The sequence below is a fragment of the Numida meleagris genome, chromosome 20 (assembly GCF_002078875.1).
Source record: "Numida meleagris isolate 19003 breed g44 Domestic line chromosome 20, NumMel1.0, whole genome shotgun sequence".
Lineage (NCBI taxonomy): Eukaryota > Metazoa > Chordata > Aves > Galliformes > Numididae > Numida > Numida meleagris.
This window is the reverse complement of record NC_034428.1, coordinates 3811274-3827830: the sequence shown is the minus strand read 5'-3', so window position 1 is coordinate 3827830 and position 16557 is coordinate 3811274. Positions and strand designations below refer to the sequence as shown.

At 41.2% G+C, this 16557-nt stretch overlaps 1 protein-coding gene across 7 annotated transcripts in view; it reads right to left on the bottom strand.

Moving 5' to 3' along the window:
• KIF1B (kinesin family member 1B) overlaps nt 1-16557 on the bottom strand; it is an 85983-nt gene that overhangs the window by 23955 nt on the left and 45471 nt on the right. For 3 of the 7 annotated variants that reach the window (XM_021374633.1, XM_021374632.1, XM_021374634.1), the window contains 5 exons: nt 8364-8457; nt 7497-7645; nt 6739-6917; nt 6069-6206; nt 5097-5345 (listed from right to left, as the gene is read on the bottom strand). In XM_021374633.1, coding sequence (XP_021230308.1) covers nt 5097-5345; nt 6069-6206; nt 6739-6917; nt 7497-7645; nt 8364-8457 — 809 coding nt within the window. Of the gene's footprint in view, nt 1-5096; nt 5346-6068; nt 6207-6738; nt 6918-7496; nt 7646-8363; nt 8458-11290; nt 16340-16557 lie in introns of those variants that run through there. The other 4 variants (XM_021374635.1, XM_021374636.1, XM_021374637.1 and 1 more) reach the window with 2 other exon arrangements.

The window sequence follows — 16557 nt, the reverse complement described above, 5'->3', positions numbered from 1 at the left end:
ATCTAAGCAAAGCCACAGAACGCTCTAAATCACAGTAAACCAGAGACAGAGGGCTTATATTAGTGAGTTACAAAACATATGAAGGAGACATTTAAGGTGATGGCTTTTTAAAGGTAATTTTAGATGTGCTACAGCTGTAAACAGAGCTGTTAACAAGATGGTTGAAGTCTACTAAGGAACTACTAAATATAAATAATTTATTTAATTTTCCATCCTATGAGCACGGTTTTAAATAAATCAGAAGGGAATTGATATACTGCGCACACACGGCCTCAAATATTTTAGTGAACAACTGAAAACACTCCTTAAAACTGACACTTGATGGAATGTTTTCTCTTCTACATATGTTAGAAAACATTGTACAGAGAGGAATCAGGAATTCCCCAATAAATGAAAACTCATCTGCCAGGTTTCTTGGAAGGCTCAGTGAGAGTATGCACAGTGGAAGACTGATAAATATCTTTGAAGTATTACATTTCTATCTTTAAAAAACACAACTGTACTCTATAGCAACCACTTAGAAATTACAGTTTACAATGTGAAAAACAGCATTTAGGGCCAGCACTGGATGATCCTGCTGTACAGTAATGTGTAAAACTATATATAATTACAAGCAGGGTCTATTTTGAAACAGTTAACAAGTTTTACTGTATATATTTTAAGTATAAATTAGACTAACATTATCAAGTCGCTTTCAGTTTCTGCAATGAATTGCAGAAATCCTTAAAATGCCACACTTCAGAGCAATTTGCTCCAGCAAAACCTGGAATGTGGAGAAGCCGAACAAGTCAGGTAAAAGCTGGTCCTCAACAAGGGGAAAAAACAGAAGAGTGATCTAAGTGGGCTGTTTCAGAGTTCAGAAGGCCGAGATGGATAGAAGTTTAACCAACAGTTTTACCAGTCGCTAAATTAAAAGTGGCTAACTAATTACGTAGGGAATTATTATGAACTTATGCATATTAAATTATACTAAAAACACTGGTGATTTGTTTAGTTGGATTTGCTCCTTGCAGTCCTTTTTATTAGTCTTCATTAGGCGTAATTAATTTCTCGGATTTATAACTTTCCTAGTTTAATATTCACTGGGAAAGTCCCGTGTGACACAACAGGACTAAGAGCTCAGAACGTTTGCTGCCTCTGCCTGGTGCCATCAGCTGCATTTGTTCCAAATTCATCCAAATTCAGTTGCTCATGACACACAGCTAGGAACCAAAGCTAGAAAAGGTAAGTGCTCCTCCATGGGTTCACATGCCTGCTCCCAGAATGAATTATCTCGAAACGACAAGGTAATCAAACAGGTGTCAGCTGTGAACCAAAGAGAAGATAATAATGGTACTGAAAATGAAATGGTGACAAAATGCATTAGAAAAGAGAATGATTAATAAAGCTATAAAAGAAACAAACCAAAATAAATTAAGAAAATGATACAATGACAAAAAACCGCAACTTAACACTTGACTACAATTAGGATCTAACTCCTTTTCAGTCTGCTCCCAAGTGAGGTAAACACTGATAAAGCAGGGGAAGGGAGGAGATATTAAATTTAAAAGTAACAATATCGGATTATTTTTTTCCCCCTCTAAGGAAGCATTTTCATTTTCAGCTCTGAAATTTCAGGCAGCGCTCATTTGAAAAAGCAGCATCCCACCATGCAAGAACAGCAGCCCCCAGGCTAACAGACTGGAATCAACCACTCGGACTGGACGAGGGACGGCGGTCAGGAAGGCAGCTCTGGGCTCACTGGGAAAAAGGAGTTTGGAAACCACATCTGGAGACAGGGAGAGCGGACATTCTTCCCCACAGAAAGGAATACTGTACCAACACATATACAAGCAATAGTTTCAGAACTAATAGCGGCAGTCAGTACAGAAGCCTTCCTACTCCAAAGCCAAACGACTAGAAAGTAAAAATTTTAACTGCATGAAAAACGGATTTTTGTACGTCTGACTCAAGTTCTGAAGCTGCTATCCAACGTACGGCCGCCAAAGCATTCAGCTTCGCTAACAACTGCACTTTTGCCACCTCAGCAGAAAGCCAGAGAAAGAAGTATTCCTCATCATCCTTAATGCCTTTCCATCCAGCTACCCAGCTCACTTGAATCATTTTAACGTAGAGAAAGAAAAGCACATAACGCTAAAAGTCTTCAGCTTCCCCATTGGTGAAGTCAATGCTGACTATCTTGTGTAGAACAGGGAGCCACCATATGAGCGTGGTACAGAGGAACGAGCAGTTCTGTGCTGCAGTACTCCTTTGTGCCATTCCTTCTGCTTCATCCTAAGTCAGCATCAGGTCGGAGTGGATGAAATATTAAGGTTATCCTTCTCCTCTTCCCCACGTCTGGGGGACTCCCTCTCCCCACACACCCTGTACACAAGCACCCCCTGCACCTTAGCCCAGCAGACTGAAAGGGGGGAGTTGTATTAGCAGAAAAATTGGTGAGGTAAAATAGCATACTCACAACAAGAACTAGAAATGAAATTTAACAAACACAAACTGTTTGGAAATCAAACAAAACCAACAGAACTCAGAATGACAACAGATATTTTTAAATGAACGTGTCAAGATTTAAATGAAGTGTCCCATAATCCTCTCCCACCTCCCTTAAAAACATAGCAAATGTTTGGTACGTCACAAAACTAAAAGGAATCAGCCCTAAGAACATCCCAGCATGCCAGAAGAGATGGCTAAAGGGACCAGCTCTTTTTTTACCCCCTTTTCTTTCTTCTTTAATTATAATACAAATAGAAGGCCATCACAGTGCAGAGCAGGGGGGGAAAAAAAAAATACTGTGATGCCCAAGGAGTTGCACAACTACATGATCAGTGTCTCCTTATCTTCTGCTCCATGACCTGAACTCATTACTGCTGATATAAAGATATAAAGATATATAAATTCTTCTTTTTTGTTCCACATTGCACAACATGTAAAACAAGACACGGTTAATTAAAAGCACTCAAGAATGCTGGTTTTGTTATGAACTGAATACTGCCATGTGCTCAAGATAATAGCTACCTAGATGGACACGTCCTCTGATACTCTAAGAATACACTGCTCAAAAGAAGAATTCTCATGCTGTGAAACAATGAGGAATCAAAACTGTTCAGCTGATTGGGGTTATACAACTTTCTGCTGACAGAATCAGTGCACTAGGAAAACACATGGGAATTAAACAACAAATGGGAAAAAAGTCATTTGATCCCTGTTCAGAAATAATACAAAGTTTCACTCCTCAACACAATTCACAACGGGAGCAAAGCCCTTTATTATGTGCAGCTTACATGGTACAGGACAGCGCCCTTAACTGCTGCAGCTTCATGTCTGTCTACAGAGACAGAGCTCGGTATTCTCCTTAACACATGGAAATGGAAGCAAGCTGTATAACTGCCAGGAAGCACAACTGCCCTCACTGTACGCTGCATTTGCTCAGCTTGCGTTTCCTGAAGTCTGTGGAATAAAGATGAATAGTTCAGCTTTTTCCCAAGCACTGACGGCCCTCTGCTGAAAGAGCACGCACCAGAGAACGCGCCCAGGATGCCAGCACTGTCACAGAAAGCAGCCTCGCCTTTGCAAGCTGCACGTGTGTATTTAACCAGCTGACAGCCACTGCCAAGCCCGATGAAAGGGCTTTCCCAAAACGGCTCCTATGGATCAGATTAACCTGAATATTAAGTTTTATTAAACACATTTTCAGACATTGCACGTAAGGGTGCAAATTCACAGAGATCAAAGAGGACTGCTGTAGTCACTTGCATCTCTAATAACCATAATTTTGGTTTTGACAACGAGATCAAGGGTGTTTCAAGTTCTAATTGCAATCGGTTAATAGATGTGCTGCAGACAAAGAATGAGTTTGGACAATACAGCTGAACTAATCTAAAAGCTTCTTTTGTTCCTGTTCTTTCCAAAAGAACAAACACTCCCTCGTTTTTACAAATAATGCAGCTGAGTTTCCTGCGTTTGAGGAAACCACAAGAAGATCCCTCTTTCCTGACCAGGATTGTCTTCCCTTCTCACAATCACAGAAAAGGTTCAAGTCGAGCTCTGGTTCCTCCTCCTTTGTTCCTCCCCTCCACCTGCCGTGCAGTCTTACCCCCTCATACTTTGGACAACAGCTGTGCTGAACACCTGCCTTGCTGCTTTGAAAGCAGACTGGCTTACAGGGACCAAGTAAGTAAAAATGCAGTTGGGTGAGTGGTACCAGAAGAAAGGGGAGAAAAGTCACTAAATACAATCTTTCAGTTTCTTGCCATGACTTACATGTTGCTAATTGTTTGATCAAGACTATCAGTGAAGTAACAGTAGGAAGTAGGAGTTGTTGTTTTTTTAATATAACTTGCTGTACTTGGGGTCCACAGCACAGACTGAGGTCTGATAACACCTTAATCCAATCTGGATTGGTAACATTGAATAAATAAACTGTCTAAAATACATTAGGCCAACCTGTTTTAGAAATTCAAGCATAGCATATGGGGGACACACTGATAAAGACAGCAGCCAGTGAATTTTAATGATGAAAACCTTTTGCTATGCAACACACACAACCTGAGGATCAAATAATCTCAAAGAATACTCTTCCTCATCCAGAAAGACCCACTCTTCCTTCTCCACATGCCATCTTCTCTTCCCACACAGAGGACGCTAGATGAGTTTTCCAAACTACACTTAAAGACTTCCCACTGTATTCTGGTATTTTCTTCCACATGAGAAAATAAGACACTTCAATATCATCTTCATGATCTTGCAATGGCTAAATAGAGCACTGCAATAAATAGGGTTTAAATACTGTACAGAAGCAAAACCATATTCACTCTATGTTGTGACAGTCGTCTATAACTAGAAGTATATTCACTGTCACACCTAAATACTGCTTTCTCAATGATTACTTTGGCCTTCATGGCCTCCAACAGTAGAATTTAAAACTCAGTGTTAAACTATATTCATTCTCTTGGAATTCAATTGATTCAGATGGAATTCAATTGATGCAGATGGCTTTTTTGGCTGTCTTGACAGACATTCTATGCAACACAAGGCATAGACACTGCAACCTACAGCAAGAGCTGGTCCCTTTTGGCCATTCTCACAGTAACCTCACCAACCTTCCCACTAAAATGAACCAAGGGGATCGGTCGTAAAACGGGTCGTGCCCATCATTGAAGAGGTCTGATCCCTCCTCGGTTCCAGCGTCGGAGCCAGTATCATCCACAAAGGCCTCATCATCAAAGTCCTCCATCTCATCCTGCTGCTCATCAGCCAGTTCAGTGATGTCAGAGTCAGCCGTGGAGAAAGTGGGGGAGGGCGTGCGATCAGCAAGACGCTCATTCACGCAGCCATGGAAAATGGGGGAGCTAGATATCAGTTAATGGAATACTGATTAACACAGTGAGGGGAAAGAAGAAGGCTTCATTTAACAGTCGTCTGTTGCCATCAGCACAGAGCCCAAGTGAACAACAAGCAAAGGCTTCAAACCATCTCTACTGGAATGAGACATAAGGAAAGGGATTGCTAGCAGAGTCAGCAAAAAGAGCATCCTTGGACTGAGTTTGAATAAACAGAAAATGAATACAAAGATGGGTGAACGTACACATACTGACAGCACATCCATTTAACAGAGGAACAATTCTTACTTCCAACATGCATCACTTTTTAAAATAAAAATACTGTCAAGATGCAGCCATTAGGTAATCCTTGTCTCGGAAAAACTTAAATTATTTGGACCACATATGTAAATAAGGCGCTGGATCACTTTTCCCATCCGTTCCAGTGTTCTTCATATTCTCTCTGCACTCCTCCAGTGACTTTACATAGAACTTAGCTTGGCAACTTTTAAAAAATAAAGTTAGAGCTTACTTAGTGTTTAGCTAAATCAGATTCTACAGTGTTATACCAGGACTGGCAACTTTAAAAAGAACAGTTTCTGCTCTTCGCTATAGTTTCAGTCTATCAAAAATCCCTGCAAGACAGCACACAAAACAGACACTAAGTGGCTATACATATTACAACCACACTCAAAGAATCCCTCCCAGGCACTGAGGAGAGCTGCACCAGCAGCTGAGATTATCATCACATACCTTCCAACCAGCTTGAACCAATGAAATCGATCATAGAAGGGGTCACTGCCTGTCATTGTGCTCTCACTCTCATCCTGTGTATTAGAGGCCATTTCCCCAGCTCGGTCATACATCTCACGCATCAGGTCCAACCTCTGCCTGCACAGATGGAAGGATTCCAAAGTTAATACAGAGAGGGGGAAGAAAAACAACAACAAAAACCAACAGAAAGTAGGGTACACTGAATTCACCTCTACCAAATGGTAAGTAGGAAAAGGAGAATGCAGAACAGAGAAATGTGTACTACTGATTTCTGCACTGTATGAAAGCCCTGACACAGAAGGGATTTGCGGACAATATCTGCAGGCTACATCCACAAACCACGAGGCAAGGTCACTTCTGAAGAGTACATATATGTTGGATTTAATTCAAGCTTTTAACTATGCTTCTTTGGCATCTAGTTTTGCATTTTTTTGCATCCTTTTTTTGTATCATACAATGTTGCTGGGTAATTTAAGGCAGTTTTTGCAGAAAGCTAGCACTTAGGACGTATTGTACTGTCTGGAAAGCTGCCATTCGGGTGACACAGAGAAAGCCAAATAAAATAGAGAATGAACAGCAAGGGATGAAATTTTTCAGTGAAGTTCCTTGGATATAAAGAAGTTTGTTCTCCAGCAACATATCTGCATACTTGAGTTTTTCTAAGGACCAGTAATGCGTTGCTCCATTCTTCAGATCCTGGACTTCCACAGCTACCACTGTCCGGGGAAAAGGCCTGTTGTCCTGGGTCTTCTCCATCTCAGGGGGCAAAAGCTCTGGTGGCAGTGGTGAGTAGAGGGTGTCTGTCAGCAGGACAAACTGAAACTGCACCTGAACGCAAAGAAAGTTCGGAGAAATCAGGTATCAGTATCACAAAGGGGACAGAGACATATCCTAATGCAACGTATGAATGAAGCTTGAATTCTGCTTCTGTGAATAGACTCCGTTTTGTTAATTCATGTGATTTTTTTTTGTTTTAAAATAGCACAAAACTTTTTTCAGCTGAGTACACATAACTTGCTCTTATCATAGCTAGCAGAGGTCTGGAAAACTACAGTCTTACATACCCCGCAGCATTCACTTTCTCTTAAGGAGATAATTGACCACATGAAGTTATAAGGGAACACTGAGGCCCCAGGGGAAATCTGCATGCACATGTGTTTATGATATGGACAGGAACAGCACAAGGGAAATGAAGAGAAGAATATCCAGCAGATTTGCATAAGATACTCATTCAACCAGAAGTCTGAACCAGAGAGGTCTGTGACTTTCTGAACCCTTTAAAGCCCAAACCAGTAAATTAAAAGCATGTAACTTTAAAGACAGTAAGAGACTAAGCATTTAAAGAAGGACTACGCAGTCAGCAGCAATGAATCAGAAAATTTAAGAAGATACTCTGCATGCTTTTACCTTTTTCTTTAATTCTACACTGATTGCATTGGCTTCTTTCAGATATACAGCATTTCCCCAGAGCTGGTCCCTCAGTGAAGTGAACTGGTGAAACTTCCATTTCCTGAAAGCCCACTGTGCGAGCTCGTACTCGTGTCGTGTCCAGGTCACTAGGAAGAGTAAAGAAAGAAATAAAACACTGTGGCACCTTCCTTAAGCTATCACATGCCACACCAAATGCTACTGCTGACTGCGTCATCAAATTCCCAATACCTTTTCTGGGAGACAAAAACATAAAACAGAAATCTGCACTTCTCCTGTTCAGCAAGGAAAAACTAGATTCAATTTTTCTTGCTACTGGCACCAGAGTTAAAATGCCAAGTAAGAGGATTTGGGACACAGAAAGCAAAAACATCCTATTCCTGTTATTTTAAATCAGTTAGCAATCATTAAAGATAAGCAATAAAACACAGGAATGAAAGCAAGTACTACAGAGCAAATAAAGCTCAATCTACTGTCCAGGAACTGAATAATTCAGATATGGCACAGTACATAAGAATTCCCATGAAGGAGGAAAAAAAAGTAAATTCACAAATCAGAACAAAGAAACAAAAGCAATAGGGATTATTTCAGATACTTCAGCTCCGTTAGTACCAAGAAGAGACAGATTCCTTCACATTCAACGTCACCAAATCAAAGCTTATAATTAAAATAAGCTAGTTTATACATCAATTGATTATGAGGCTATGTATCAACTATTTATGTGGAACATTTTATGAACAGCTATTTTCCATTTTTATACCGTGATAATTACAGATTGAGAATATTCACATTTTATCTATTGCAAGAGACGTTGTAGCAACTGTTTGTTTTTAACTCCAACCTCACCTTCTTCCTCCTCCTCTTCCTCCTCTGTTGTTTCAGCTGCCAAGGATCGTGTCTCTACCTGCTTCTGCAAGGCCTGCAGCTTACTCTCATAGTCCTGTGGGGAGAGAGGAGATACTGTGTAGGAGGACAGACGAAAGCAAGAACAGTCAAGAGACACAAACACATCAGATGGAATGACAGACAAAGAGCAGATATATAAAGACATCTCTGTCACACACTAACAACTATTGTTTTAGTATAATCTGCCCTTGGAAAAATAGAGAGACAGTAGGCAGAGGCCAACGCAACCAAGACACTGTTGCTGTTCTTTTAAATCAACAGATATCCATGCTCAAAACAGCTGTAAGAAGAAAATGTTTAGGATTAGTTTTTTTGGTAAAGGCTGGAAAAAGTGGATTTTGGGGATCACGCTTGCAGGAACATGAGAGAAAGACAAAGAAGAGTATGGAAATAAGAGGATTATTCAGCTTCATTTTCTCAAACAGAAGGATTATCAGCACCACTGTTCTGTCTTTTAATACAATTAAATTCATTTCAAACTCTAGAAAAATGGCATTTTGTTTTCAATTATATTTCCCTTCTAGGGGTGCAAGTGCCGTATTTAACACAGCAGAAGTTGAAACATCACTTCAAAAAAGACTGAGCCTATTTAAGGCAGAAGTGTGTTAGCTCTAAACGTATTCCATGCCTTAATCCAATAAAGAAAGATCCAGGAAGTTCTTCGAAAGGGAAGGCCAAGGCTTACAGAACTCTACACCCCAGTTACATACACACACGTGTATTTGGGACATACAGGGCTAAGTCACGTGGGCAGAGGGGTCTCCTGTTCAGCATCATTGTGCCTTGAAATCAAGGCTACTGCAGCCATTTTTGTATTTGCTGGTAAAACAAGTGCTTCCCACCACTCCGTGTTTTTCGCATCAAGTACTATTCTTGGCAGTTTTCTCAGGATATTTAGAACAGTCACCCTGCTCCTGGTCCCAGAGCCTGCCTCACTGTTTCCAAGTTAATCCTTTGGCATGTGTTACACAAGTTAAATCAACTCCTTAAGGTTTTTGTACACCAGAAAGGAGGCAAATATCCAACAACTCAGCAGGAGTGTTACAGTTATTTAGGAGAATTCTTGCAGTCACTCATCTCCTACTCCAATCTCCTCTCTTCCGCAGTCCAATGTCCTAAAACTCTTCCCCAACATACTGCTTGCAGTAACACAGTCTTAAAAACGGGCAGCTACAGAGGGAAAGCTTTGCACTGTCCTCCCATTCCATTTAAGCACCCGCCTGAACAGTTCCATTTCTTTGTTCTCCCACGGCAAGAATAATATTCAATACTGCTAAATTTGGTGCGATCACATTGTGACAAAGTATCAATCAGAAACCTTTACATGGTATTCTGAAAGAAGACAAACCCCAAAGGCATTCTTTTAAGTAATATTTCCTGGAGGTGTCATTAAAAAAAAACAAACAGTGGCTGCGCTCTTAGAACGTGCTGAAAGTGTAAAACTTCTGATGAATTAAGATCCTACGTGCCCCATAGCTTTAAGAAGAGGAAACCAAACTATTAAAGACAAACTGCCTTTGTATGACATTCCACTTTAATTTTCTAATTTCCTCTGGAAACGCTCCTCCTCTCCACCTGTATCTGCTGCAGTCCCTCCCAGGTGGGTGCACACTCACAGTACACAAGCAGCAGCAGCAGCACACACAGGATGGACAGAAGTCCTTTTCTGACATTACTTCTGAAATTTTCAATAGCTCACCATAAAGCTATTCCACACTTAATGAACTTGCTTCAGATTTATCTATAGCCCTGAAGGAGTATTTGTAAAAACTCATTAATGTGAAGGCATCCTCTTTGGTCTTCTTCCCCCACCACCCATGTAGATAACACCACAACATTTCAAGAAAGATACAAGGGGCTCCACCATGAAACTCTGCATCCAGAATGAGAAAACAAACCCGCTGCATTCACTCATTCAAAGACAAACACTTGCTTCCCATCTTTTCTCTGTATTTTCAGAACTGTGAGCAAAGCAAATGCATCATTTGCACATTTAAACATCTAAATATTTGAAACATGTTGGTGTTCTTTTTTTTTTTAAAAAACATCTCCACACTAACAAAATATCCATTACTTTTAAAACTAACCTAAAGAATTGAAGTTTATTTTCCCACAATGTAAGTAAACAATGGGTGCCACTTATCTAAGCAGAAAAACAGGATTCCAGTTGCCTCCTGGCACTTGATACAATGGCAGTACTTAAAGTAATTGGCCCTGAGCAACAGAAGCAGGACGAATTTCAGGTCGGTTCACTTATAGAAGGTGCACTGACTAGACTGGGTTTAGAAGGTGCACTAGACTAGACTAGGGCTGGTTTGCTTTGCTGCTGATCTCATATAATTGTCAGCACCAACAGAAAATCTCCTGCACTCAGCCTAGGCCAAAGCTGTAAGGACCAGACTGCAGCAGCTTTTAAATCAGAATCCTGTATCACAGCTGGGATGCTCTGGACCCAGGCGATGTCTGCAGAGCTGCTGTGGTGCATGCAAGTCCCTCCCGTATTTCAGGTACACAAAAAAGCCTATTTCAAAGAGCCAGCTCCGTATTTTCTCCCGGGATTTGGATAAACAGCGTCTAAAACGCGGCAGTGGGACCTCACTGAAGAGCAGCACGGCTTGTAACCACTTGCACTACGATTATTCCTTTGTAAATAAACTGCAGCAGTAGACACAAATCTTCCTAAGCTCTTTTCACACAACTTTACAGCAGAAACTTCAAGGTGGGCGGATTTACAAGAATCAGATTGAGGAACAATAAAGGAAACCTTAAATTTAACTGAGCAAGAACAATACCGACCCCAAGACAGGAAATAAAATCAGGCCAAGCCTGCAAGTTTCATTTCCATTTCACTGAGACAAGTCTGACACTTACAAGAGTATTTCATAGTTTATTGAAAGAGCACTTGTTACAATACAAACCAGTTCTGCTTTTCACGAGGCAGATTCTTGCTCTTAAGACAATCCAAAAAATGTTCTTTTTCTTAAACAATGGACAGATCTGAAAATCCCATTTAATTCAAAGGCAGTTCACTGCTTTCTTTACAGTACAAATGGGCACACAGCATAGAATTCCTATTTGGCAGCTTCTGAAGAGTTTCAAAAGATAGTGTCAAAAGTCAAATTTCAACATATAAAGTATAAAGGACAAACTTTTAACATATAAGGGATAAAGGACTAACAGTGAAAGAAATATTGAAACCGTGCTGAACGCACTGATAAAAATAGCATCCTCTAATTCGACAGATCCCTAGATTCACATTGCGTGAGAAAGGATGTCAAAGTCAATCAGAGGAGCATTAGTGGCATGCATTCCCCCACCCAACCCCTAATCCACGTGTTCCCAGTGAGTCTTAAAGGATATTTAAGAAATCATCACTATGGCACAGGTGGATATTAGCCAGCTGTCAAAGCACACAGCACATCAGCACTTAGCAATGGCAATCAAACTTACTAAAACAGCACTCCCATCATGGATGCAACATTTCCATTAACCTGAATGCCTTTTCACACAGTATTCTATGCAAGCAGCTGCATTAGTGTTCATTCTGCATTAATGGGGCGAATGAAAGTGAGAAGTGTGCGTATCTCTGACCGTAACAAGGAGATCCACGAGTTCTCACACTGTTTCCCTTTTAAGACAAGGCACTTCATTTTAATTAATATTCAATTTTAAAAGTGGCTAATTATTTTAAAGGATTTTTTTTTTTTTAAACCAAGTTTCACTTGCATAGTGCCCTTCTAAAACCCAGGAAGCGAGCTGCTTCCCCGAGCAGGCTGGGCTCCATCCTGACAACCACTACTCCTATTTCTTGGTCATCAAACACAAGACAAGAACACGAGCAGGGCTGTTCTCCTAGCTCTGCACTAAAACAGTGGGGCAGCAGATTGATGGTAACCTACTGTTCGTTATTGTTACCACCATCCAGACGCTTAGAGGTATTTCTTCTCAGCAGTTGGCAAAAAAAAAAAAAAAAAAAAAAACCAACAACAAACAAACCCTTCAGTTTTTAAGCAACAAATAGCAGGAGTTTTCAGCCTCATGTCAGTACAAGTGCTTGCGTGGACCTCTAATCATGTGGTGACTTTGCAGAGGTAGCCACAATCCTCAACAAATAAATGAGACAAGGAAGTACTGACTTGTTCTTCTCTTACCACCTAATGCACCCTAATCATGTATTCCTACAGAGCTGAAAGGATTTTCTACGTTTTAAAAGAGCCCAAGCCTTCCTGAGGATGTGAAAGAGAACTCTGTTTTTGTGCACATCGAGGGTGAAGTGCAGTGCACTACTAAAACAAATTCTCAATAGAAAGGCAACAGCACAGCACTTGCAGCCGAAAATCTCATTTTGCAAATTTGACTCAGGCTCAAAGTAGGTATTGCTCATCTACAAGGCTTTTCTTGAAGAATCAAGGCAATTTTTGTACATGATGTTTTAATTACTTCGTTCGAGTAGGCTAAAGCATGAGACAAATGCAAACTGTAACGCCATAGGTGGACGAATTAAACCTGCTGGAAAACAACCAACCCATCCCAAATGGTGGGATCGTTCTGGCAGGGCTGTCAGAGGACTGACTCTGGATCTCCTGTATCAGAGGGCCAGGATTCTATCAGTAACATGTGTGCAGAGGCTGCAGTGTTGACATTTGATTAAACAATACATAAATGGCGCGTGGCTGCCACATGCCATGTGTTGCAACCAGCACCCATACCATGCACAGTTGGGGAAAATAAAGTAGGACAAGAAACAAAAACAAGAAGGAAAGTAAGCTTGAGGCACTTCCTGCTTTTCTTCAGCTATGTTGAAACATGTAGGAGTAACAATTACCAGTAGGGCTCCTATTTTAATCAAAAAAAAAAAAAAAGCAACCTCAAGTAAATCAAGAATATTCGTGCAAAATAGCACAAGTCATTCAGCTGTACAAATGCACTGCAAAATGGATCAATCTCACCAAATTTGGCACAGTAGCCATGGTGGTTTTTGAAAATTTTTTTTCAAGTTAACAGCAAAAATAAGTTCTCCTCAAAGCTTTGGATTGGCTTACACTTTGTCCACAGAGTTTTAGAAATACGCTCAATTTTGTTTTGCACTTCCAGAACTTCAGAAAGAAAGAAGGAGATCTGTAATTAAAACTGGGATGAAACCCCAAACTTGTAAAAGTTATTCCTTACTTAGCATTTGTTCTGTAATTCGTTCGAAACAATCTGAAGTGAGGTCTGCAAGCATTTGTTTTATGATTACAGACGCTTTAGATCAAAATAGATATTAAAATTTCTAACTTGCACTTTGAGTGTGGGGAGAAGGAAAACTAATATTATTTTCTCCTAAAAGTGACCTTCTCCTGGTTAAAACAAATCTTGAAACAGGGTTATAAATCCAAGAGCAAAGGCACTAAGATGAGGTATCACATGAAGATGAAACAGTTCTGTTCTCCTGCCTTTATCCCAGCCAATTCAAAGTAGTGATCTATACGTCTTCCTATGAGTAACTATTTCAAGAGTATCCCCCAGACTCATAGCCCAAGAAAACTGGAAACCTACAATAAGAATTAGCTCTGTGAGGCTTCTTTTTGCACCGTTCAGAGAACCAAAAAAATCCCAGTTCCTTTCCACAACCCCTGTGTAATGAACTATTACACTTAGAGATGCGATGGGAATTAGAAAAATCTGGTTTCCAAAATATTGCTTCAATCATATCTATATTCTGACATAAAATTCCATTCAGACAAGTTTAACTGTCACAGCAATTTCATACCAACGATTCTGAACTTCAGCAGAAGGACAAAACCGTGTCCTGCTCAGGACTGTTGTGGCCCAACAGCTCTTCCTCCTTCCTCTATACAGAAAGCCACATCTTGTCACCAACTTTTGGTTTATAGATAGTTATTAAGAATTTGAGTGGAAAATATTGTACTGAAGAGCCAGATCAATTTAAAAACAGATGGTCAGTTTCCTTATTTCAAAAAAAAAAAAGAAAAAAGAAAAAAGGCACAAGAAACATTCAATGCTATAAACTAAATTCCTCTTTTGATTGTCTACAAAAAACACAGGAGGAAGGCAGTACTTTGTAAGTTCCAGACAATATTTTCAACATTAGAAAAATACTCCAAGACACACAAAAAAATTGGTAAATGTGCTAGCAGAGAAGTTCTCCCGTCCGCGTCCCTCCCTCCAAATCTCCTAGTCTATGGAGAATGTGCTTACAATTTTTCAGAATTTTCTTCCCATCGATGCTGTTAAAACCGCACCAAGTCACATGCAAACCCATCGGGCTGAAGGGCCGGTACCTTGTGCCAAATTACTCGAGTTCTACCTGGCCAAACCCAAGACAGAAGCAAAGCCAATCCTGGCTGTTTCGAAAGAAGCCAGCATTGCCCCCGCTTCTCTCCTCCCCAAGACTAGCCTCGGCCAACTGCTCATACTGTGGTCTCTCTGCCCGCTTTGAGGTTCGGCGCCGAGAACTGGCGCCTCATCCGCGGCGGCGTCACAAACTGGTTGTAGTGGTTAGGCCGCTCAGTCTGCTTGGGGTGGGAGTTAGCCGCGCCGCCTTCCGCGCTGCCTCCAGCGCCGTGGCCGCAGTAAGGCTGGCGGTGCTGGTGGATGTGCCGCTTCTGCTGGAAAGTCTGCAGGTCTGGGTTCTGCTGCCCGCTGCACAGGGATTCCGATGAGCCCGAGGTCTGACGCCGCAAGGTTTTCTGAGAGCCGTTGTTGAGAGAATTGCTTCTCCAGCGCAACTGAGGCGACGGCTGCTGCTGAGCGCTAGGCTGTGACGGCACGTTTAGCTGCTGCCTGTTAATTTGGATATTATCTTGATTCCTCTGGGGGCCATACAGATTCCACAGCTGCTGAGGGTCCTTAGAAGCACCTCTACTTTCTTTTTCTTTGTTTTCATCTTTGTTCTTATCGTCATCTTTTGGAATTCTAACCTCAATAACTTCATCCTCTGTGATAATTATGTGAGTGCCTGGACTCCATGAGTTCCTGTGTTTGGGGTTGCTTTTGAAAGGAAACCGGGGCTTGCGATTTTCAGGCGGGATAAATCTGTGAGGCATGTTTTGTCTGCGAAGCTGCTTCGCTATTTCCTGCTGCTGCAGATTTTTAAATCGAATCTGTTCTTGCCTCATCCAACGTAATCTCCCGCGTCTGAAAGCTGGGTCACCTGCCATTAGCTGAGAAACACGCTCCTCTTTAGCAAGTTCGTCATTGTCACTTCTTCTCAAGTCACCTGTGGGCTTCTTATCCACATCCGCCACACCAGCAGAGTTTGGAGACTTAGCGTTAGCCACAGCTGCCTGAGCTTTCTCTGCAGACCCTATCAGAGGTAATACCTTCTCCATTTTTAGCATCTTATTTCTAAGAACTTTTATCTCTTCATCCTTCATGTTGTTCTGCTTCTTCACTTCTTGCAAAATGTCTTCCAACTTGTCTATGTGTACCTTAAGGTCATCCACATCAGTTACTCCTTTACCGTTGGCCATAACATCTTCAATTTTCTCATCTCCAACTCCTACCGTATCCCAGACATCACGGGCAACAGCTCGCCACGATTCACGCTCATTTGGATCTTTTTTCCCATACATGGCACAAAGCTCCTTCATTTTAACAATGGCCAAAGCCTCAATCTCCTGTCTAGTGTGCCTGAAGTCATTGAGCGCTACCTCATAGCATATCTCTTTCACCGCCTGGATCTTTAAGTCTGAGATGGTAACCCATTTGGAGTCTTTGCTAAGGCGTCGGCGTTGGGGGATCTGGTACATTTTAATAGGCTCTCGTTTCTTCCCACTGCTGGGGAGGCCACACTTTTTTACAATGGTTTGGAGCTTGCTGGGGGGCAGCTTCTCTCTCAGGGAAGTGATCAGTCTCCAACTCTCCTCACACGATCTCTTGTCCGAATCATCCCCACTATCAGAGTCTGCATCCTTTGGAAAAACAAAAATCAAGAAGTGGCCCCAAAATAACCAAAATTAAAATTGTAAGAAAATGGAAAAGCTAAACAAGAAGTAGCAGGCAAAGAAAACTAAATCAAAAATCAAAATAGAACAAGTGATAAGGCAGTCCCTGAAGGCCGAGCGTTAGGACATAAACACAGCTTCGAGAGTCATGGACTGTCAAAATTGGATCTCTTCACTAAATTAAC